The following is a 25,676-nucleotide window of genomic DNA, read 5'->3' on the forward strand; positions in this document are numbered from 1 at the left end:
AAAAATGTACCTAATGACATGTCTTCTCAGTCTTTCTGTGAGCTAACACAGTCTTTGACAAACAAACAAAAAAACCCAGCCAAAACCCACACCATTTTGTATCACAGATGTAGAAAAAAGAATAATCTTAGCTCTCAAAAATCTGCTTCAAAGCAGGACCCATTTCTGTATTCTCCTCTATACCCTTTTCAATTTCATGAAGAGATATATGAAAAATTACATGAAGTTTGACCCTTAGCATAGGAAAAATATGTCACAGGATTATTTGACAGCAATGCAAAATTGCTTCCTGCCTATGTATTATCATCTTCAACATTAAAACAACCTGCTATATTATAATGTTGCTCTGTAGCAAAACCACTTTTCATGTCTTTCAAGCTGGCTGTGTTAATAAAAAAATTTCTGTTCACTCTAGATGTGTGGGATGTGAACATACTAATTACTCTGAAAAGAAATTCATTCCTGTAGTGTAATTCTCTAGTCTGTACAGTCATCCTTTTGGGTCCTTCTTCTCAGTGCTGAGCCAAAGGCTCGTTAAAGTAGAAGTATCAGGTGGTGGTTCAACAGGATAGTCTCGATGAAATTCCTCTTGCTGTTTATGTGGAATGTCAATGATTTTTTAGCATCCTTGATTAACCCTTCCTTGAGCTGTGAAAAGTCCACAGAAAAACTTCAGTGCCAAAGTTCAGTGTGGCATTTATCACAGGTGTAACAGAGACAGTCAACACTAGAAGAACCCAAAGGTAAAAAAAATAGACTACTCTTACTGTCAAAAGTGATGGGGTATGCTCAATATCCAGGGTGATCTCATGTCACCAAATGGCATATAATAGCACCAAAGAGAAAAGACATGTTCTTCTTCAGAGAGGAGGACAAAAGGACCAGACAATGAGGAGAGGTTTAAGTACAACTAGAAGCTGTCATCTTAAAAGAGTGAAGGCCACACATGTTCCAAAACTGTATGTAGGTCCCACACCAGTATTGGATACTATACTCAGGAACTGGAAGTAGAATAGCTGTTTCACTGTGGTGGTGCCTACTACAAAGATTACATTTTTTTTTAATCAGTTACATTCTTTGAGAATTCTTCATGGCATGAGTTTGCAGAAGTTCAGTCAGTGGTAGGACAGATGTTGCTGTGCTACGTACTTCATGCAGAGCTTAAGAAGCAGTAAGTTTTCTACACTGACTGAAGGAAAAGTCTCAGTGGGGGCTGAGACTCAATGAGGTTCATTCTGCTAACTGCTGCAGCTGATTCACCACTCAGGGACCACTTGCTCTTTCTTTTGTTGCTCTAGATTTGCTATTCTACAAATACACCCACAGACAGTACCTCCAACAGGCTACTGTTTTAGAGCTGCTTGCATGGTGACTAGTAATGCCTGAATTAATTTCACATTTCAATGAGTTATTTTTCAAGTGTTGTGTGATCCTTCTAAAATGTTATGGTAATCCGTTAAATAGCACTGTACAGTTTGGACTCTGAACCTATTTTGCTAGTTGCAACGGTTGTAAGTTTCCAATTAACTAAAAATTAAGCATTAACTGGAATACCTTAATTGGAAAAAAATATGAAAACAACTAATTTTTACAATTAGAAATTAGCAAGTAAGTACTAGTAATTAGCTCCGATAAAGTTGTACTATGACTTTCTTTCTAAACATTTGTAATGCCTAGGGCCTTTCTTAAATCAGTGAAGCATGACAATTTCTTTCAGCCACATTAACTTTCTGCAGCAAGTGGTACTGAACTTGTTCAAGTATAATTTGCTTATGTTATGCCTTTTTGCTTACTCACATGACTACAGTACTTTTCTCTCCACACAGTGGCATTACTAAGTCCCTGAGTTACAGAGAAACATGCTAGGAATACAGATTATAGCTTTCATATTTTGTTTCTGTGGGCTGGGAGCTGCTATTGCTGCTACTGCATCAAATGAGTGGAAAGTCACTAGTCGAGCATCATCTGTTATCACTGCAACCTGGGTTTTCCAGGGTCTTTGGATGAACTGTGCTGGCAATGCGCTGGGTGCTTTTCACTGCAGACCTCACCTTACTATCTTCAAAGTAGAAGGTAAGTAAGCATAATTTAACTGGAACATATGGAAAGCCATGTGTATTGCAAGATGTGAACCTGAGGAGAAAAAGATTATTTTGGCTTGTGCAAGAGATTATGTTTAAAGCATTGTGATGAATATAAATAAAGGATCTTGTAGGCAGAAAATCAGAAACAACTTTTTAGGAATGATATGTATTCCAAGAAAGACAGTAAGCTCTACTCTGTGGTTGGTAATATGCGATAAGTACACTGGACATAGTTTCAGGAATACACTATCAGTATCAAACCACTGTTAGCAGAGAAATGGACTAAACTATCTTGCAGCTCTAATTTCCGTGCAAAAATAAGCATCCTGCTTGCTGGATGGCATGAGGGGGAAAGATAGCAAGGTTTGTGACAGATATTGATGCACTTTTTAGTATCCGCACAAATTAGATAGCACATAACCGCAGCCATGAATACTATGCAAATATTCATATGCTGGGAATTAAGTGTGTGTGTATATACCTACTGTATCACAGGCTACTAATTTAACTTTAAAGATAAAAGGTGTGCTGTTCCAGAATGTCCGTTTTAATGGAAAGTGTTGGATTTGTCAGCCATCTATTAGAGTGTAAAAACAAATGGGGACTTCTTGCCTTATGTCAAAAACATCTTTTCTCAGAGACAGGGACTAACTAAAAGTGTACTATGCAATGTGTTTTGCTCTGTATATAAAGCAGTAAATTGAGAGTTTTGTTTTCTATTTGCCTTAAGACACTAGGCAAGATGTTTTTTTCAGTGAAACTGTATAAGCACTCATGACGGCATGGGCAGAGGGACTCGTCTTTCCTGGATGTGGGCAGCACACTAGCAAGATGGAGTCAGACTACAGTAGAGAAAAATGCATTAAGACACTGGTATTTTAGGGAGCCAGAAAACAAATCCAGTCTAGACAGAACCAGTCCTCCAAAGCTTTTGTGAGACCAGAAACAAGCACAATTCTAAGATATTAACAACCAGTGGTTGAACAAGATATAAAATGCACTGTTGCATGGTTGTTACCATATTACAAAGACAGGGTCATAGACTTGCATACATACGGAAACATAGAAACTTGGTTATTACAGATCCTTACCTTTTTTTGCCTCTCATGCCCCTGACACATCAGACTACATGCTGGAACATACAGATCTACCCTTACGCATACAGGCGATATTGAGATAAAACTCGGCCTCATTTTATACACTTTTTACTTCAAAACATCACGAATCACACCAGGGATGTGAATGGATAAGAAGAGTTTTACTTCTTTTAAAGAATACCATTTATCAAAAATTACTTAAAAGGCATAGAAACTCACACATACTTTTAAAAACTGAGTATTGTATCCTTGCAAATAACTATTTATGGATTATTTCCTGCAAGATTTAAAGAAAAAAAACCCCAGCTCTTCTTCTCAGGCATTGTTTAAAGAAATGTAAAGTAACTGAAACTACCATTATTGCTATTATTAGTAGTAGAAAAGCTACTTCCAGAATAATCAGCTATCAGTAATCTATTTGCCACTTTGTATTGCTGCTATTATTTTGATCACTTGTTGATTGAAACTTGAATAAACAAAATATGCATGTTATGTGTGCATCCTTTAAATATATACTTAAGCATCTGAGTAAGATTTTGCTTATTTGTTGTTGAGAGTAACACAGACAAGAAATTCACAATAAATAAAACTAGCATACTCTTGTTAAAGTAAGAGAGTAATAAGCTGCTGTAATGACATTTAGAAAGTCTAATTTTAACTTGCCAGTGCAGGCACCAGGAAAGGGTAATGTTACATGTAGCGTAAACACTACTGGGAAGGAGTGAGGTATTTAGTTTGGAAAACCTGCTAAACATAAACTCCTGATAATCCGAGGAAAACAAGAGTTCCACAGTGAAAGAGCTTTGCACTCTCACTCTGTCCTACATTGTAAAACAATAAAATGCTCATGTTAAAGAAGTAATGAACTCTCATCTCTATCCTCAGAGCTTCAATGTACCATCATAACTGACATACTGACATCAGGAAGGGCTGGCAATATAACTTTTTCTTCTGTGTGTTCATCTTTTTATGGAATCTATTTGCAATCTTTCCTATAGCCAAAGATAACTTACACAAGTTCCTCATTCCATTCCTATCTATCAGGTTACCCTACAGAAAGTATTAGCAGTAACAGTAACATTAGTATTATATTATGATATATATGTTATATCATAAGTCACTTCTTCTCCAAAGCAGATTCATTCACTCATTAAAGGTTTGATTGCAATTTTGTGAGGATTTTGCAGGAGAGGTTTCTGCATTTAAGATATTTTTTTTCTTGTTTTTCACATCAAGCAAACAAATAGGCTCCAGAGGTCTTTCTTTGAGCAGTGTTACCCCATGGTCACAAGCAGTATGTAGGTATTTACCAGAACTGACTTTCTGCTAAAGACTAGTTGTGCTGATAGGAGCACAGCCAAGGCAATAAGATCTCAGCTTCTGCAACCAAGCTCACATACAGATCTCGAGGGGTTCGTGTTTCTGGAAATCTATGTTAGCACAGTGTCCAAAGCTGTCTGGGCTGTTGCCAAATGTACATGCACATTCACATGGTACAGCCACAGTGTGCTCTGCTGCAGTGACTGAAACATTCCACTGAAAGATCCTGGAGGGAGATCCTGAATAGTAATAGCTTTGTAGTTACATTCATTTAAGGTAGTGTTCGTGGAAAGAAGCAATATCTTTTATTAAATCAACTGCTTTGGGAGAAATATGTAACAAAGTCATTCATCAAATCTGACACAAATACAACAAGCTTCAAGCTAAATATTATCTGGGAACATTGTCTCTTCAGTTAAGTTGGTTATGATTATCAGTGCATCAGAAACAGTCATGGAAATTATATGATCAAAACCAAGGGACCATTACTCACAGACATAAACTCACACAGTCAATAAATACCACAAATTAAAACTAGCAGTGAGACAATATTGTTTAAGAAAACCAGTAACTTTTGATTCACTGCTCAGTCCTTATCAGTAAGAGAGGTCCACAAAGACCCTTCAGGGAGTGAGGCTGGGAACTAAAGCTCTGGATTTGTGGACTCCAAAAAGATACTGAATTTTTATGCCAGAGTTGCCACCCACCCTGCCTCCTGCTAACACCTCAGTGCTCCACAGACAGTAGTTAACCTCTCTTCTCATTCCTCTCAATGTGTATAATTCTGAATTCTTACAATCACAGAATTAACCAGATTTGACAAGAACTATCTTTTAGCTGTCTAGCACTGCTTAGACACTTCAGTTATTTTGATTTTGATGATGCTACAGAGAGCTGTTTCATTCACATAAAATACAGAATTGTAACTAGCAAACGGAGTTGTGTCCACATCCCTTTCCTATGACACTTCCTTAGTCTGTCAGGGCAGCTACTAGGCTTCTTCAAACAATTAGTTTGGCATTTGATATGCTTTGCCTGTGGCACTGTTTCATGCGCATTCTGGTTTTCCATGCCATGAGTTCAGGGAGGTGTACAAGAAAGCAGAAGAAATGTGCTTCCTTGAACCTTTGCTTTTTTGAGCCTCAGATCTTCTGCTGACATCTTGTCAGTGCCTCTTTTGATGGAGCCTCATGAGTCAAGTAGTGCTACTCTGATGGTAGCCAACACAGAAAGGACAATGCCCAGGTGTTCTGGGTCACATCGGCAAGCAGATTCAGAGAGCCTTTTCATGATGCTGATGCTGCAATGAACCTAAACAGTGGAAGGAAGCTGAAACAAGACAACTGCTATTGCAACACCTGTACCCGGAACAGCCTTCTGTAGTCAAACATCATTTGTGTTCATCAGGGTGGGGAGAGCAATTCCAGTCGTGCTTCAGGGTGACACTAGCAGCTTTCCCAGAGAACTCAACCTACAGCAGGAAAGGACTGACATGGGAGTGTCCCTTTCCATATAGAAACTTGCGGCCAGGGAAAACACACTATCTGTTTTATTGCTACCAGTCGACGAGCCAGATATATGCACGGCAGCCAAGCCCAGGCTTCTCCTGAGCCTAAGGGGTGAGCACTTGGTGCTAGATCCCCCAGCGGCCAACACCACGGCTTTATGCACATCCTAAATCAGGTTGCAGGGGGTCAGGCTGCGTGAGGGTTGTGCTGCTGCTCCTCGTTGCTTGACAGAATCCCATGCCCGTTGCTTCCTGCCCGCTCGCTCCCCTGCTCCCCACTCCCTGCCCTCCGCTGGTGCCGGCGGGCGCACTCCTCTCTCCATGGTGCTGCATCAGCGGCCCCGGGGAAGCGCCGACCGTGCCCAGGGGTGGTGCAGCCCCGCCCGTGTGGGGACAAGCAGCTCCCTTCCCCATCTCCCTGGAAAGGCGGCGTGCCTCGGTCCCGGCTTCCCACGGGTGAGAAGCCACAGGAGAGGAGCAGAGCCAAGGCAAAGCAGGAGCTGTGTGCGCTTTTGGGAGGTCACAAGGGGAGAGGGCTGGGCCGTCAGAAAGGGCTGAGTGGCTGCGGCTATCATCAGGGAGGGAGAAATCCACCCGGGAGGCTTTCTTCTGGCTGATGGCCAGCCGCAGAGGACTCTGCCGAGGGATGCTCCAGGTAGTCACAGGGACAGAGTCATGGAGTCTCGTAGTTTAACCCCAGCTGGTAAACACACAGCTGCTCACTCACTCCAAACGCCTCTCCGTGGGATAGCAAGGAGAATCAGAAAAAGGTAAAATCCGTAGGTTGAGATAAGAACAATTTAATAATTAAAAAAAAATGTAATAATAATAATAGTAATAGCAGTAACAACGATAATAGAAAAGAGAGAGGGAGGAATAAGACCCAAGCAAAACAGGTGATGTGCAGTATAATTGCTCACCACCCACTGACTGACCAATGCCCAGCTCATACCTGAGCAGCGATCAGTCCCTTCCAGCCAGCACCCCACAGTTTATATATTGAACATGATGTTCTGTGGTATGGAACATCCCTTTGGATATTTTGGATGAGCTGCGCTTCCTCCCAGCTTCTTGTACACCTCCTGACTTGCAGAGCTTGGGAAACTGAAAAGTCCTTGACTTAGGACAAGCACTATTTAGCCACAACCAAAACATCAGTGTGTTATCAACATTATTCTCACACTGAATCCAAAACACAGCACTGTAGCAGCTACTAGGAGGAAAAATAACTCTATCCCAGCCAAAACCAGGACATGGGGATCCAATATTAAGGTTAGAGGATAACCATGTCAAAGAACTTCCCTATAGCAAGCAAATCCTTCTAGGAAAAGTGCTAACTGAACGGAGGTATGATTGATTTATGTCCATTAGGCTGAGCCACCCCTCCAGTAAGTACCTTCCAATGAGTACAGCATCTGTTTGGCAATTTAAAAAATCAAAGTCAACACAGCATTGGCAAAAGGAAATCAATACGCTAGAATCAATAGCTCATATTTGGGAAAGGTAACCATGAAACACAGAGAGAATTCCTCTTAGATTTTTTTTTTTTAATGGCTTAATTCCAACGTATTCTCCATTTCTCAGCAAGCAGAAAGGTCACCTTTTGGACTGATTGAAATGCTGATTTCAGCATAGGGTCTTTTGTATATGCATGTATATATGTATAGGATGTCAAATCTTGGTAATGAAAGTTTCTTCACTCTCACAGTTTGCCTCTCCATTGTAGCAAGGTTCTTTCCAAGCTCATGGCCTCTGCTTTGGCATCAGATGACCGAGTCTGCACTCTGCTCAAACGAGATAGCCTGATACATGTTTGGTTCCCAGAGGAGGTTGGTAATGCACTAGAAGTCACGAAAAGTCATGACTATATACAACAAATATTTTTGAAATCTGTTATATTGCATATCATTGCCCACTCTCTTCTCCCCCTCACCCCCAAAAATGAAGGAATAAAGTAAATTAAACAGTCAGCCTAGGCAGTAGTTAGTCAGAGATATAACGTGTCTTATTATTAGACTGGTTTCCAGTAAGAAAAGGAGTTGATTCACAAGCAGCAGAGCCATTCACAGAGGAAGAGAGACATGTTTGACTTAGCAGCCCCTGGCAGAACAGATATGAACTGAAGGAGGGGGCTAATTCCCATGTATTCAAGAGATTTTTTTCCCCCAGGGAGCTCTAGCAGCAGCTTTGCAGTAGATAAAGAGCAGAATCCAGGGCTTCCATGTGTTGGTCAATTCCAGAGGAAACATCCAGAGCCCTGGAACCCCCCAAGAGGCAGGACAACTCTTGGATCTCATCGCTGACATATAGATTAAAGATTTTGAAGTAGTTCTAGGGGTTCCTGCTGCCAAATTTTGTTTTCTCTTTGAATTCTTTGATTCCAAGATTTTAATCTACATGCTCTGAAAATCCATTAATCTAAACCACAATGAATCACTATTTATTCCTGTTTACTAAGAGGACTGTCTGGCTCTGGCCAATTACTTAAATCAGAATAGTCCAGAGCTGTGGGCAGACTGGAAAGAGATGTGCCTACTGGGAGATCCGCAGCCAGAAAGATACACAGAGGGAGTCCAAGAACTGCAGGACCAGACTACACAGAGCCCGATGGAAAATGCTGAGGGTGGAGGCTTTCACAGACCACTGCCAGTTCTGGAGAAATTGATGGCAAAGGACAAACTCTGGCCCTGCTTTAAAATCTTCTGGGTTACAGGAAAACACAAGATCTTACAGACCAGTCCTCCTTTTTAGCACATTCACACCTGGCAATTTGACAGCATCTCTGCAATCCTCTTCTATGAGCCTTCTGCCTTCTCACCGCACAAGGACAGAGGTTACAGTGCTGAGATTTTTTTCACTTTTGTCTAGACTTGGACAAGAGTAATGTGGCTTGTGTTTCCCTTCAGTCGTCCTTATAGATTTTCTCCACTCAGACTTGCCTTCATTTGAAGAAAATCACTGAGGAAACCTGAAAGGTGGAAAGTGCTGCTATTTGCTAGTGTGGTTCCTATGCAGCCGGTGCAAGGACAGGAATGCAAAGCTTGTTATTGAGGCATGAATAACAAAGCTCTTTCATCTTCTAATACTCACGCCAGGATAGATTGTTATCTATGCTTTGCTTTTAGCTTTCTTTGATTACTACTACATAGCAGCAGAGAGTGTACTGCAAAATGAATAGGACTCAGCAATAACTGGTATGCAGCCAATGTCTTAAAATACCTCTGTTCAAACAGGTTTTGTACCCTGGTCTGCTTTGTGAGTACTGAGGTGGGTGTGGGGAGCTTTCCTCTGGCATACCTTGAGCAGCTGACAGCCAACGTACCTCTTCTAATATTTTTAGCAGTCATGCTACAACCAGAGCTTCATTCAAAGATACAATCCTCTTCATTTGCACAAGTCCCTGTGGAAGGAGGGGAAAGGAGACCTGGCACAACCAGCCGTGATAGGTGGATGGGTAAGAGAAGGAGACCGAAGCACTGAATTTGTGAATCATTAAAGCTGATGATTTTGAAATTCGCACTGCTGAGATTTAAGATTTTAAATCTTTAGTTTTTCATCATGGAGTGAGGCAAGGGGGAGGAGAGAGGCTGAGCAGCAAATACCTTGGGAGTGAGTATAGGGGAATGTAGAGAAAAAATATATGTACATAAAAATCTCTCCTGTGGATACCACATGGAGTTGGCTAGGCAAGTATGAGTCACAGGCCCACTGGTAGAGAAAACAAATCACTACACAGTCAACAGGGATATTAAATCCCTGTTAATCCCTTGTTATTCTATCTCTCAAAATACTTACACATAGTTTTGCAATGTAAAGCAAGATGCCAGATGAGCGCAGCCATTTTATTAAAGTTGTGGACATGGGATTCCTCTCCATATCCCACAAGTCCTACAGTATCTGATTATCATTATAAGCCTTCTCTGGAGTAGGTGCCATGGGACTCTTTGGTGTTTTAGAGACTGGTCAATGTATACTCTTTGGTGTTTCATTGACTCAAATTAAATAAAATGCCTGGAGCAGAGGTGTTACCAGGGGTAACTCGGGACTTCAGATCCCAACTTTTTCAGGGTACTTATTATTTGGCTCAGTCCGGATGCCAGTACTGTGAGGGATCTCTGGCTGTGCCCAGCTGATACCTGCAATACACTCAGTCTTCTCTCTACAGATGACATTGAAACCTGGGTCTTCTGTACGGCTTTCCTCTTCAGGGATTAATTTCCTAAAACAGGAGAGAGCACATCACCTCAGATGGCTTTGCCTTACAGCAGGACATTGTTAAGTACCAGAGCACTTTTCAGCTGCTGAATTGAAAACATTTATATTTTCAATTAGGCAAAGTACATGCTGAAATTCAGGTACATGCAAAATCTCTTAAGAACATATCATTCATCTGGCCCTTTAAATACCTTGTGCTGGTCACCCGGACATGTGCCATTTACATTTCTCAAAAAGGACCTGAAACAGTTAAAAAAACAGAGGCACTGAAGACTTCTAAAGACCATGCCCAACAGTCTACTGATGTGTTCATTTAATAGTTATGTTTCTTTTTGTATAGTTATGTTAACTTTTCTAAAAAAATTGTGTGTTAGTCTGGAGGTAATTAACCAAGCTCTAGTAAAATACCTCCTGAGGATTAACCTGCTTAAAGATAGAATTTTTAAACTCCACATCTGAGCTAAGATTTATGTTGTACTTTTGAACAGCTTTCCATAAATCAAGTCTTCCATTTTAGATTTTAAAACCATACACCATCAACTGAATATGTCATCAATCTTATTTTATTCTAGCCCCCCGAAAGTTAATTGCACAGACTCTATTGGTATTTGAAAGAATACAGTTGCATAACCTGACAGTCAAAATGAGAAGCAAAACTGTGTACTTGAAGATTCTCATGAATTTGCTTTCATAATAATACATACTGATTTTCTGCCAGGTCCACTCTACAAATTTTTATAGTTGCTGTTATTTTTGTATCCAGCTAAGATGTGAGGCTACTCTTCTGCAGATACTAGTCAGACATAAAGATGTGTCTAGGGCTTATATTCAGGGCAATGCACGCTGATTCATATTTCCAAAGGAAACAAGAGCTCAGAAGTTCTAAATTTCCACTGCAGATGGAAATCTGCCAAAATCTTCTGTTATTTGGAGACTGCCTTTTCCTTCTTCACAAATGAATTTCTAAACAATAACACAGAATGTCACATAAAAGCCTTTCTATTGATATTTCATCCTGTAAGCCACAAAAGCAGAAACCAAACCCTAGCCAGGAAGAAACAGTGAAAGTGACTCACTAACCATATCTCAGTACAGTGTTTATTGGGTGACCAGGAGAACAGGATTCTCTGCAGGTACAAACAGCTTCTCCACTGCAAGTTTACCATGCACCCAAGCTGCTGCCCCAGGCTGGCATCCCATCCCAGCAAACATCACACTGCATACTGGGTGCTGAGTCAGCCACCTTTTGTTAATAACAGAAGTAATCTCACAAATTGGGAACAGAGGTACTTTAAGTAATTAACCATCATTAATGGCATCTGGCTTTTCCATAGCATATCTTTGATAGAAATATTCCACCTTACAAAACAGATGATACAATTATATTCAAGTAAAACTAATGCAATGGACAATTTTACTTTAATTTACACCACCTTTCAACATCTTCATGCCACATGTAGTTTTGCTTTAGTCAGTGGCTACTACAAAACCTCCAATATCATATTTACTTAATATTGTCCCTAGAAACTCAGTTCTTCACAGAAATTCAGCATTTTCAAGTGTCAGTGACTCTTGTACCTCAAAGTTCAGGCTTCCTTTGAGCAGATCCATTTGCCTGGCTTGGTGCAGGGCTGGCATGCAACAGGGATTTCAACCTTCATGAGTGCACCCTGTTCAGATCACAGCTCCTTGCAAAGACGACCTTTCAGTGCAGAAGACAAAGCTTCTTCAACTTCCCTGATGAGCTGTGTGTCATCTTGCTAGGATACAAACTCTCCACATTGGATGTACCCAGGGGTGGTATTTGTTTTCCTTCCTGCCAGGATTTTGTGTCAATTCCTGCTAAGTCAGAAAGACTCCCTGCCATCCCACACAGTTGGTGGCAGCCAGGGCTTCTCATCCCACAGTCCCAGAAGCTGAGAAGCACCACAGGCTGTCACTGCTCACTGAGCTCTGCTAAGAAGGTCACTGCCTGCAGCACTGTGAACATGGCATGGTGATCCTACAGATCCCCTGCCAACCCCACGGCCTTCATCTTCTTTTCCTTTTCTCCATCAGCCCTTTTCTGCCAAGGGCATCTCCAGCTGAGACCACCACAGGGCTCTGCTTGTGTTTCTGGCTGACACCGGAGTCTGAGAGCAGAGCTGCAGAGGGACCATCACATTACTGCTGCCTCTGTGTAGGTGTTTGAGATGGGTGCATCCTTCCAGGAGGCACAGGGAGCTGAGCTGGGGCAGAAGGTGGGATAATCAAAAGCAAAGAAATAATCTACAGATGGAAATGTGTGTCCCTGGGGGAACAGGAGGCCCCATACAGTAAAGCCACCTTCCCCTAAAGCAGATGAGGTTCAGTGCAGGGTTACAGCAGGAAATACAGAGATTGTGCTTCTTCAGCAGGAACAAAAAGCTTGTGCTTCTTCCGTTCTGTGTGTCTTGGGCATTTTCCAGCCTGTGGTCCAGGGCTCACTCTCAGAGGATCTCTGTTGGGTCTCCGTGGCTAGCACATCCTGTACTGCCATAGCCATACTTTGGCCTGGGCTTCATTGGGGCTGCAGACATCCCCATCCCATGGCTCAGATAATTTCCCTCTGAGCAGTAAAGCTCCCCTGCCCTGGCTGAAGGTGGTGGTCCCTCTCAAGGGGCTGTGTTTGGCAGACTAGGTAGAAAGGCAGGAGGACAGATGGGTAGCTGAAGCCAGCATCCCTCCCTGCAGGCAGCAGTTAGTGTCTGTGGGCAAACTCCTGCCGAGACATGTCTTAGGAGTGCAGTGAGGGGAATGGCTGCACGGGGTGGTGAGTTCTTCCCCTCTCTCCCCTCAGCATGCATGGAACAGAATACTCTGTGTGTTAACAGGAACAAGCATAAACATTTCCAGCCAAGGTACTTAACACAAGTCTTTTTGCCAAGTGGCTTCACTACCTTCTTTGGTTAAGGTTAAGAGAAATGTTGTTGCTCAAAGGAGAAAACAAGTGGAGGTGTTTTCCCCCCTCACCCTTCCTGTCTGCAAACCCAGGCATCTCTGGTCTGCAGTTCCTTATAAACAAATGAAGGAGCTTTTGTGAAGCCTGTTGATAAGAGGTACTCCACACCACCCTACATCCCACTGATTTTTATTATTATTTTTATGTATGCAGTAATATGCAAATGTTCAAGTGCTTCCTAAGGTCACTCACTATTTGTGCTGCAAGGTGGTGATTGCTCTGGTTACTGCAGAGACCTAAGGGCAAGCCCAGGGCAGAGTAGGACATGACACGTTGTCAGGGCCAGCTGATAAAATTTTCACTTGGTCAGCAAGATCTGTGCATGCAAGACTCAGATATAACCCAGTGAAAGGAGAGTCAGGGAGATAGGAATGATTTTCTCCTGCACTCCTCTTTCCTGGGAACAGTTTGGAAGGAGATAAAACACCTGCAGAGAGGAAAGCGAGTCTGGTGTACAACAGCTGGGTCAAGGGGGAGGAAGAGAGCTGAAAAAATATAGGAGACTGCAGCAATTCAAAATACATAAGATCATTAGGAAAGCAGAAAATGATCTTGAGAGGTGCAAGGCTCTGCCTTGACCTGATGGTGACAATTTGGCCATGCTGTCTGTACAAGGGGGACCGGACCCAAGTTCTCCTCAATCTCAGCAAAGGCTAACTGCTCAACTGGGAGAAAATAGATAATTTCCAAAAACTTCCAGCATTTTAATCAAAAGAATGAGTGGGAGCTCTTATCTAAGGACTCTGAGTGATTTCAACCACCCATTCTGTACAATTTTACCACCCTGGATAATCTCAAATAAAAATCTATGTCTAGCAACAGAGCTTCATGTTGTGCCTGCTTGCTCACACAGCCTCACAGCAGATAGTTATAGTTCTTAATACTGAAGGGAAAGCACTGCTGAACAAGGGACAGGAACTAGGAAGCAAAGAAATGTATTTTAGATAGGCAAGGCTCCTGAGTAGCTCTTTAAAAGAAGAAGGAATGATGAGGAAAAAGTCTGTTCCCAAAGAAGACTTATTTCTCTTATGCATGAGTCATAAAAAGTGATTTTTGGAGTCAGAGATTTTTTTCACTGGCATTGCTCACTTTTCTCAGTAAGTCAGAGAGATAACATTACTTCAGGGTCTGAAGTTCACTGGGTTACATCTGCTTTCACTCCATTCTACCGACAGCAATCTTTTATAAATGTATTTATTTCTTTTTATTTTCCTTTTCTCTCAATATCTTTGCAGCTTTACTGTCTCCTTCATGCCACTAGCAGAGACAGGATCGTAAATTAGGTCAGTGCTACGTCTGACCTGGTAGTTGCTCTGGTAATGTTAAGTTTTTATAAGCTATCCTCTCGCTTGCCTCAAAATATCTACCTTCTCCTTTCTAAATAACTTACTGGAAACTCAACAGAAAAAAAAATTCCCTCAAGCTTCTGGTCAGCTCTGGAGGCTGTGTAGATGGACCAGCGGAGATCAATCCAATATCCAGAATCCTCTCAGTTGGAGTTAGACAGTGCATCACATATAGATTGTACTATGTTGCAAAATAATAAAAAAACCCCAAACAACATGTTTGTAAAAAATCGTTTGTCTGTAAGGTATGAGGCAGCTTCTGCTTGGCCCAAGCAAAGCCTCTGCTGCAGTAGTGTGTTCAGTTTGGGTACTACACTTGAAGCAAGATGCAGAACACTTGGAAAGAGCACACAGATAAAAGCAACTAGAATCCCTCAAATTTACGAAACATGACCTATGAGGAAAGACTGGAAGAGTTAAGATTGTTTAGTCTAAAGAAGAGTAGACTAACTGCAGGTACAAAAATAGCCTTCGAGTACGTAATAAGTGGCTGCAAACAGGAAGAGCATAATCAGTTCCCTATGTCCATGGGTAATACTACAGGAAGTGGTGAGCCTGGAGGACCACAAAGCAGTTTTAGCATTCTACCCTAAAAGCAACTGCCCTTTTTTGTCTGTCTGTGGGTAGCTTACCTCTAACTCTTAGCTTACTTTCGTTACTCTGCGGTTGTTTTACTCTGTAGTTACCTGAATCAGCTCAGCCTTATACTCTGTGGTCAGTTCTAGCTGCCAGAAGTGAAATGTGGCCTCTGATGTCCTCACCTCTTCTGTCTCCAGGATTCCCCTTGCAGCCTGTTTAGGTGGAAAGCTATAATTGAGAAAATATAATTTATGAAGTATGTAGCCTTTTGTCTACAAAGGTCTTTTAGTGGATTTTTGGTCTGCAAAGGTCAGTTGGTATTAAATCCTCTTGTGCTTTTTAATACATATTTCCTACTTCTTGTCTGAATTTGGAGTGGGCGTTTTGCTCTGCGATTGCTGAGCGCTGAGCTCTGTGCAACACATTGGATGCCCAGGATTTGGCCTAGATATTGCTGAGAGATCTACAGCCCTAAGCAAATGCAGCATACTCACATTCGTCTTATTTCACTTCTCTGTGCTATTTTTACTGTCAAACAATATTCTCCTAACATATCTGAATCAGCCCAAAATGGAAGGGGTTAGGGAGTGGGTGGGGGGGCAGACAATATAGGCCAAAATCCTTGAAGTATTCAACCTTCCTTCTATTACATAAACATTTCGGAAGGTGTGGGCCCCATAGTTCTTCTTTCTTCCTACCTAGGAAATGCTGTCCTGCCTCATCAGGTACCTGAAGATGGATGCAGATGAGGTGCTAAAATTGCTTCACTGGATCTTAAGCAGAGGTTTAGGATTTATCTCAGACCACTTTAGACATCAGTGGTGTAAAATGCTGTGTGTATGTGAATCACCCTGCAATCACCTTACAGTCGACAGGAACAGGGAATCCTGTCCCCTTTTAGGACAAGTTCCATCTTATCCCTTGGAAATACCCATATCAGGTCAGAGGAGCAGTCTAGACATGCCAATTGACAGTAAAGCAGATGGATAATTAGTGAAGGTATGGACATACTAGGCAGGATTCAACTGAATCCTAGTCTGACTCAGCAGATACCTGTGGGTGGATCCTACCCTACCTCAGATAAGTTGGATGTAATTCATGTCTAGAACTTTCAATCCAAACAAGAGTTTGTCCTTTTTGCACATGGTAAGTAATTTCCTTCTCTCCTTCTGTGTCCTAGTTAGAGCCCAGCGCATTCTGCAACTAATTTTCCTGAATTTCACACCTCTCCTCTCTCCCAGTCTGTGCCAGAAGAGAGCAACACTTTCACCAAAAGCTGTTGCAGGGGACAAAACACTGCAGCCTTTAAAATGTCACTGCAGATCGAGGAGCCCCCTCCATGCCACATCATTCAGTCTTCATTGATTAGACCTTTATCTGACCAGGACTCACACTGTCCCTGATGTGCAAAGCCTTGTCCCCATCTCTCTCCACACAGCCTCGGTGCCCCAATGAAAGCCATGTTCTTCTTTAGCCATAGAGTGGTGATGGGCATGAAAACAAGTCTCTGATAGGCATTTGCTGAGAGCTGGGATCTTGCACAACAGGTAACACCAACTATTTCAAAACCAGCCTGCTATATATTCCTTTGATCAAGCTCTTACATAAAACAGACTCTATGTGCACACATGTCCGCACAAAGTCAAACTGTTCCTCATTTTCCTTGTGAAAGATGCTTCATTTTTTGAAAGACGCTCCACTAAGCCCAGACTGGTGGATAGTTACAGTGGGCAAAAAGGCTAATCAAGGGGAAGGGCTGTTTAAGCTCAGTTGTTTAAGGCTTTGTCATTACCAGGCAGCTTTTAGGAATCAATGGACATTTTCATGAAGTGTTTAATAGTTAGAGTTCACTGAGACTATATAAACCCTTTCCAAAGGAGCCCTTTGTTGAGATGTTGGCAATATATCTCTGGCTGCAGTCAAATAAATTAGTCATCAGATAAATCAGTCATGCCAGCTATGAGAGTGATACCAAAATAAACACAATGTTTTAGTCAAATCCATGAAACAAAAGGAACAGCAAATCTTATTTAAAATTCCCCCATGTAATTGATGCATAATTATACTTCTAAACATGAATGCTGATCCAGAGTATGTGAGTATGAAGATTGTATCTTTGAAAGTAAACGGGGATCTCCGGATGCAATTAAAAGTAATTTTTGAGTTGCTGTTTCCAAGTTCCTACTGGCAAAATCCAAGAATTTCAAAGCCTGAGTAATCCCTAAATTACTGCAATTTTGATGCCAGGGAAACTCCACAGATTTTGGTGGAGTTACATCAGATTCAGACTGCATCAGGACAACAGAATTTATTCCTTTTAAAAATGGATTGTTAAATATTTGGAAAAGAAAATGTCAGAAAAAGCTTATAGAAATCATATTCTACAGGTACAACAACCAAATTTGGGGGATGTGTAACGTATGGGAACATGAGTGCCTTATCCCAAATGTGTTGCCTTAAGTAGTCTACCTTACTAGGTCTAAAATACACAATCAGTCTGAACTCTTTTAAATTTTTCTTGTCCTAAAATACAGACAAAATAATAACAGTGATATCCTTACAATTAGTCTAGTTATCCTTATGTTTAGCTCATATATTAATCATTATTGTCATATAAAATATTTTTAAAAACCTACTTCTTTTACCAATGTCCTTACACCACTCTTTGGCATGCCTGGTAATCTGGCAAAGGACCCAAGTTCTGGAAGGGAAGAAGCAGGGCATGTGAAAAACAAGCAGTGCAACCAGGCAGCAGCTAGGCAGCAGCTTGTAGGAGGGAAGAAGCACTGCTTCTGATTGGATTGAGGAAGTTAAAAATGTTGTGAGGAAGCTTTTCTTATCTAGTTAGTCTTTGTTTCCTAATAGCTTCTATCTCAGCCCAAAATATTACACTTCGGGTGCCTACTGTCAGATAAGTAAGCGGATTAACTGGCCTTGTGCATAGAGGGTGCAGTTCTCATGGGTTTTGGTTGCCTGAGCCTCTAAAATCAAGCCTGGAAGGGCTCAGGGGCAGTAGATACACTTAGTTTTGCAGCTTTGACATGAGTCTCACACTGTCCTTCCATCCTATGCTTCCCTGAGCGAGCGCTGGCACTTGCCTCCTGCATAGCTGTGACCACCTCTGTTCGATTCCAATCCTCCCCAGGCAAAGGGCAGCTGATGATCATGTCCTTCAGGAAGGAGACCTGCAAGGAAGGGAATGGCTAGACTAGGCATGACTTGTACCCAAATACTGAAGCAATTGATCCATTTCAGCTCAGGTTGATGATGGGATGCCTAACAGAAGCAGTACAGAGAAGTCTCTCAGAGGTAGGATTTCCACCCCTTTCCATTACTGAGCACTTGTTTCCATGAGATACCACTTGCAAAAGCTAAAAACACTCTTTGCTCACCAAATCCCTCAGTAGAACATATCCTAAAATTAACAGCCTTTGTCACATTTATTCACTAATGTTGTATCCAACAAGCGTAAATGAGAAAGGACATCACTCCTATGCAAACTCGCCAAATTCCACTGAAAAGAGACTAGGAAACAAGCTTCAGAGGTATAGTCTTTGATGGAATATCCTCAAAGCAGAGAAATTTCACATTTCTTCGCGGAAGTGTAGGAGCCTTGTTGAGATTTGTCAATGTGGCCAATAGTAGTTCTAAAGTTTGACTTACTTCTCTTTTACAGTTATTTCTATACTATTGAATTCTATATCTATGTGCTAATTCTAGCAATAATGCTGTGTTCTTTCTCTTGAAGGATAAAATTGTATGTGCATTGGAAAGTCTGTGCCACTTTCATTAGCACCATAAACCACACAAATTTTAGAACTAACAAGGACTAGAAGGAAAATATAGCCCCATACGGTGCTTAGGTCATTTGTGAATCTGATTCTGCTTCCTGAGATATTTTCACTGCTTTGTTGATGGCCAGATATATTCATGTATTTGGGAGAATACATCTCTCTTATGCAATGCTCCACAAAGGAACCAAACACAGGCATTGTGCTCTGTTTGCACTTATCAGGAACCACCAAAACCTGAACAAAAGCTTATTACCTATAATTGGCTTCTAGGAGTAGGTTTTGTAATTGGCACTGTGCAAACACAGAACACAAAGCACCTGTGTCCCAGAGTATTTATAATCAGGGAGCAAACTTCAAAGGAAGTGGGTAGGTTTATGCCATAAAGGAGGAGGAAGAAGGAGGTGGAAGATCAGGCATTTTTGATCATGCTGCCTCACAAAAGGCAAAAGAAAAAAATCTTTTGGATTGATGGGGTTCATAGGGTCTTCGTAAGGCTGTTCCTCCAGAGCACTGGGAGTTACTTACAGAATCACAGAATATGCCAAGTTGGAAGGGACTCACAAGGATCATTGAGTCCAACTCCTGGCCCTGCACAGGATCACCCCACAAGAGTCACACCATGTGCCTGAAAGTATCATCCAAATGCTTCTTGAACTCTGTCAGGCTTGGTGCTGGAACCACTTCCCTGGGGAGCCTGTTCCAGTGCCCAACCACCCTCTGAGTGAAGAACCTCTTTCTAATATCCAACCTAAACCTCCCCTGACACAAATTCAGGCCATTTGCTTGGGTCCTGTCACTGGTCACCTCAGAGAAGAGATCAGTGCCTGCCCCTCCTTTTCCCCTCACAAGGAAACTGTAACTGCAATGAGGTCTCCCCTCAGTCTCCTCCAGGCCAAACAGATCAAGTGACCTCAGCCACTTCTCATACTGCTTCTACTCTCTCCCTTCACCATCTTCATTGCCCTCCTTTGGACACTCTCTAACAGCTTAATGTATTTCTTTGGGCATTGCAGTGCCCGAAACTGCACATAATATTCAAGGTGAGGCTGCACCAGTGCAGAGCAGAGCGGGACAATCCCCTCCCTTGACTGGCTGGCAATGCTTTGCCTGATGCCCCCCAGGACACGGTTGGCCCTCCTGGCTGCCAGGGCACTGCTGACTCATATTCAACTTGCCATTGATCATGACCCCCAGATCCCTTTCTGAGACACTGCTTTCCAGCATCTAATTCCCTAGTCTGTACAAACATCCAGGGTTGCCCCATCCCAGGTGCAGAACCCGTCACTTTCCCTTGTTGAACTTCATATGGTTGGTGATTGCCCAGTCCTCTAATTCATTGAGGTCTCTCTGCAGAGCCTCCCTGCCTTCAAGGGAGTCAACAGCTCCTCCCAGTTTTGTGTCATCTGCAAATTTGCTTAGTATCCCTTCCACCAGCCACTGCTGTGTTTCTTGGCTTGGAATAATTTCTGTCAAAATTGAGATGGTACAATGCCCTGGGCTCTCCTCTTGAAATGTTTTATAGCTTATTGTTCTTTGGCATCTTGAAGAAAAAGATGAAAATGTCCAGTCAGACTGCATCTAGGAACAAGACAGAAGCCAGAACTCTTTGTCACAGCCTGACCACAAGAAATCACATTCGCAATGGCAGCAACTGGGGGTTCAGTAGACCCATCTGCTCTCCAGTGCCTGCAGGACTTGTCGATGTATTGTAGTGAGTCCAGAGGAGGGCCACTAATTTGATCAGCACCTGGAGCACCTATCCTATGAAGACAGGCTGAGAGAGTTGTGGTTGTTCAGCCTGGGGAAGAAAAGGCTCCAGGGGACCTTACAGCAACCTTCCAGTACCTAAAGGGGGCCTATGGGAAAGCTGGAGATGGACTTTTTACAAGGGCATGCAGGGATAGGACAAAGAGCAATGGCTTCAAGCTGAAATGTTGATGTAATCATCTGGGATAAACATCTCTAGAAATTTGATTTGGGGATCCACAAATTACTGTCCACACAGAAAAACAAATCTTTCTCACCTGTGAACAAAAAGGAGAGGGAAGTGTCACTTTACCCAGGCACAGGTGTTTCTTCTTTCTCCTGTTCCTCTCTCTGTTTATGCTGGCATGATCAACTGGACTTTACTTGGAAAGAGGAGAGGTTTTACAGTGGATAATCCTTTTTGTCCTTGAAATGCCTGAGAATGTGAACCTTGTTGTTTATCTGTGGGTTTTTTCTATGGATTTAATTCCTATTTCTAGAGATTCAAAAGTTCCTTGGTAAAATCCTAAAATCGTTTTGTTAGGATGTTCAGTCCAACTATGACTAATTCAAGGAAGAGTATAAAAACCGGGTAAGGTTTGTAAAATAATGTAATGTAATGTAAAATATTATCAAATGTTCTTTACATGTTTCATTTGAAATTCTGTCTTGCATAACCTTTGGATGTTAACGTATGTGATTGAACTTTAAACTTACACTCAGCACTTGTTAATCTGCTTATAGCTTCCTGCAGCAATATCAGTGAAAAGGTATACACAAAACCTGATGTCATTAACCTGGGTTTATGTGAGTCTGGGAGCTGCATCTTCTGCCATAAGCCTGGGAACTGTGGAGGAGCCTTAGCTGGGAGCACCATGACCCATGTCATCTGGGGCAGCATCTGCTCTCAGAGAAGGCAGACAGGGACTGCCAAGGCACTAGGTGCAAGCCTAAAAATAATCTTATGAATAATGTGATGGAATTTGGAATACTTTAATTTACATGCACATGGTTTCAATAGCTCATGCTGTAGTTCTGCCAGCAATAACAGGGTTCTTATTTGCTAGATGTGCTAACGAAGGACCGAAAATCAGCAGGTTCGGCACAGATCCCTGCAGACTCCTTCTGAGGGCATCATGGCAGGGAAACTACTGATCATTCAGCGAGTGTTTGGTATCCTGCTTTAGGGTGATTTCAACAAACCTCATATTGGTTTTATTGAGCGTGAAAATTCAAGTTATACAACATTTAAGTGCACCTTCCTACTCAGAGGGCCTTCTACTCTATCAGGAGAGTAATTAGATTGATTTGACATGGCTAATCTGTACTAGCTGGTACAGATGTCTTTATTGTTTTACAGGTACTTACAAATAGTTCAATTCACTATCTGTTAAAAAAATCCAATAATTGATGCTTGATGAATTTCTAATTCCATGGCATTTCTGCTGCATATTGTTTTGGTTTTTTTGGTTTTTGGTTTTGTTTTTTTTAAAGTTTGGCCCTGTTTGGCCTTTTCTATGCTTCTGCCATTTAAAATCCTCCGCATGCCTGTGAAGGCTCCATCTGTGGCATGAAAGAGAACAGGGCAGACTGGTGATCAGGATTTCTCAGGACATGCTCCAGAACAGGTATATCCTGGGGAGAGACAGTTGGTGGGGCCCAAGCTGAGCCATAAAGTTTTACAACTGGCAACCAAGGTCCAATGCCAGAGCTCATTGCTTAGACCTTCTTTATAGAGAAGTATGCATGTACTGAAAATTGCATTAACTTCTTTAAGGCCGCTTCAAACTCATTATCTCATTCCAGGCTATATATAGCACATCTGCCTTCTCCTCATAAAATGATAACTCTGGTCTGCCAGAAGGGCAGCACACAGGCAGGCTGCCTTGGCAGGTTGCCCTCTGTGTAATTCCTGCCCCATCAACATGCCCTAAGACATAAAGAGCAGGTAGCAAGGGCAGAGAACTTCACCCATAGAGATTTTGCTGCCACTTCTGATCTTTAAAGGTCTTTAAAACAATATTCTGTCTTTAAAATATTTTTTACTGTAAAAAGAATGCTTCAAACAGGTAGAATTACAAGGTCACACATATCACAGCCCTTCAAACTTGTAGTATTTAGAAACTACCCTTTAAGATTTTGGCTCTATGTATGTATTTTTCAGAGAACATTTTTGCCTGATCCCTCACAAGAGGGCAGACAGAAGTCAGGAAGCTTTGGGTCACATATTTACTTCAAATCGTACCTTATAATGTCAGACAGGAAGGTCCCTCTTTCCAAACATGATGAGCACCACTTGCATAGTGCCCTGGATGCTCCCATTGTTCTTTATCATCCCCAAATCCTACTCTCAAGGAAGCTTTTGAAGGGTAAAGGAAGACTCCCCATATAACAAAGCAGCAAGGTCTCCTGACATGAGCAGATTAAGATCATACCTGGTGTCCTTCATTCCCCGAGAGCTTTCAGATTGCAATAATGTGAGGGGTGTTCAAATTTCACCCAGTACTACACAGGGACATAGAGAATAAGCCAAGTGTCTCAGCTTTGGGTTCTGTTTAACAACATCTAGCAGCCTGGTCTTGCAAAAAGCTTGCCTCTTGATCTCTCCATGGATTCTTTGGATCTGCTTCCCTCTAAAGGCCATTCAGTGAATTATTGTATTATCCTGAATGTCAATCAAGTCTTAACATGAAATCAATTCTCAGATGTGTTTCTTATCTGGAGAGATGTTTGAGCTCTATGAAGGAGAGGAACAAATACTTTAAGGGTTGCTTCTTGTTGTAAGACCAATTAAAAGAAATAATGCTTTAATAAATGCAGAGATTTATATCAGCAAGCAGAGGTTTTCATGATAAAATTTATCTAAAACTGAGTCTCAAGCATACATGCCTTTGTAGTACCTTATTGAACAGAAAAGTGAACCACAAAAGCTAACTGGTTTGTCCCAGGCAGAAATTGTGATGTGGCCGTCCTTGCCCCCAATACATGCTCATTTTGCCTGCTTGGCTAAAGGGAGAAAAAAAAAGAGGCATTTAAAATATACCTGTTTGTTATTTGGGCAGATAGTGAGAAATAGGATAATCTCTAAATATACTTGTAATCTGAGTAATAATGATTGTCGACCAGCATTTATGCACAGTTTCAGCACTGTATAGGCAGCTCTGGAGGGGAGGGGATCAAATTTTGTATGAATGGAGTACATCTCTCCAGTCCTTTCTGCAGAGGGAGCACAGGAAGTTACACTCTTGAATCAAACTAGATGAATGAGGGCCTGAAAGGAAGGTTCATCTAACTTAGAGAGAAGGGAACAATTGAGGTGTTAAACAGAGGCCATCTTAAAAGTCCTTAAAGTATCTGAAACTTTCCACAGTCCTGGAAAATATGACAGAGAAGACACAGGTCACTTACTGTGATTTACATTTAAATCTCCTGAAAGGCTGAAATTTAATAATACCTGGAGGTTCGGAAGGTCAAGTAGACTCATTCAACAATTCCAGATAATACAAGTAGAGTTTACAACACACCATCAAGGGGATCAAACAAATATACAGGGGAAAATGAGCAGGTGTAACAAATCAAAAGCATGTCAGTTCATTTTTCTATAATGGCAGGGGAAAAGTGGCAGAACATCTCCCATGTACACAGGTCTCTCACCTGCAAGAGTGAAGGTATGCTCCCTGCCTGGGAAGCAAAGCACTACTGACTGTCACTGTGAATGAAACTTGCCTTAGAAGTGTGGGTGAGGAACAGCTTTATGGGACCTTGTAAGAGGGAGGCAGATGGCCACTTTATGCTCTTACCAGCATGTTTGTTCCTGTGTTCCTCTCTCTCATCAAAATGAGACTGAATCTCCATATGCAAAAACCTGTTGCAGTCAACAGTTCCTTGACACAGTTCCTTGAAATATAAAGTGCACTATCAAAGGGGACATATCATTTCCCCTCTAACATCTGAAACTTTTCAACACAACACAGAGATAGCTGAGACATCTGAAAGAGAAAAATTAAAGAGTAACTAGGCAGAGTAGAGTTGAATGTGTCAGTACAGAGGGAAGAATGATCCATATTTTTTACTTCAGTGTGTGAAAAGGAAAAACAAAAGTGATGACAGAAGAGTAAAATGTAGCAAAGGAGTTCAGGAAATGAAGCAGGTGAAAATCCACCCCCTCCCATAGAGAGGTGCCATGAAGTCCAAACAAATACGTGTGAAAACCCATCACAAAACTTAGCTGAAGAGCATCATAATGGTTTGACCAACAAATGCTCAGGCCTACTCTCACTGCAAATTTGCAGTAGACCTTACCTGGGGAAAGTAATAGACCTTACCTAGGACAAAACCATTCACATTGGAGCTTCCCTGCTGCCTCACTGAATGCCAAAGAACGGAAGTGAACAGACATTTCCATATACATCACTTTGGACAGAATACATTTGTCTCGAAACGTTCCCATTAACTTCTCTCAGTCCACTCAAAAAAATGCAGCAGTCTCGTAACAAGAACAGATTCAGATCTACTCCCAGTGGGCACCTTAGAGGTATATGTTAATCAGCTCCCAGTTCTGCAAGCGCTGAGTGGTAAAGTTCTTGCTTAGCTCCCTCCCTCACCACCTCCCAAGTATCAGAACAACCGAGTACCACAGACTGGAGCAGCAGCATCCCACCAGGTCATCCTCCCAGGGGTAGTAAATGACTCAATGAACAAAATCTGCCTGAATAGATATCTGAAGAGACAGCCATAATGCAGCTGAGGGCAGTAAGAGGACATGCCAAGGCAAACACATTCCAGATGACTTGCAACACAGTGTGAAATTTCACCCTATCATAAATAACACAGTAAATGTGAAGTTGTATTTCCCAAGGTACTGGTCAGACACCTTTTCCCTGAAGAGCAGACATGGAGGAAATGTATCATCTCTGCTCCTTAGCCCTGAAAGGCAGATCAGAAGGATTCCTGCTGCTAGGATGGCCATGTTATCCAGTGATCCCACCTGCTGCCTGCCTGGGTAAAG

General features: G+C 41.9%; 1 protein-coding gene across 1 annotated transcript in view; it reads left to right on the forward strand.

Moving 5' to 3' along the window:
• The first annotated feature begins 1,798 nt into the window (after positions 1-1,798).
• The window catches only part of CLDN10 (claudin 10), a 58,813-nt gene continuing 34,935 nt past the window's right edge, over positions 1,799-25,676 (forward strand). Inside the window, exon 1 of the mRNA XM_017821110.1 lies at positions 1,799-2,073. Coding sequence (XP_017676599.1) covers positions 1,860-2,073 — 214 coding nt within the window. The 5' untranslated portion in view covers positions 1,799-1,859. The remainder of the gene's footprint in view (positions 2,074-25,676) is intronic.

The sequence above is a fragment of the Lepidothrix coronata genome, unplaced genomic scaffold (genome assembly GCF_001604755.1).
Source record: "Lepidothrix coronata isolate B3197 unplaced genomic scaffold, Lepidothrix_coronata-1.0 Scaffold88, whole genome shotgun sequence".
NCBI lineage: Eukaryota > Metazoa > Chordata > Aves > Passeriformes > Pipridae > Lepidothrix > Lepidothrix coronata.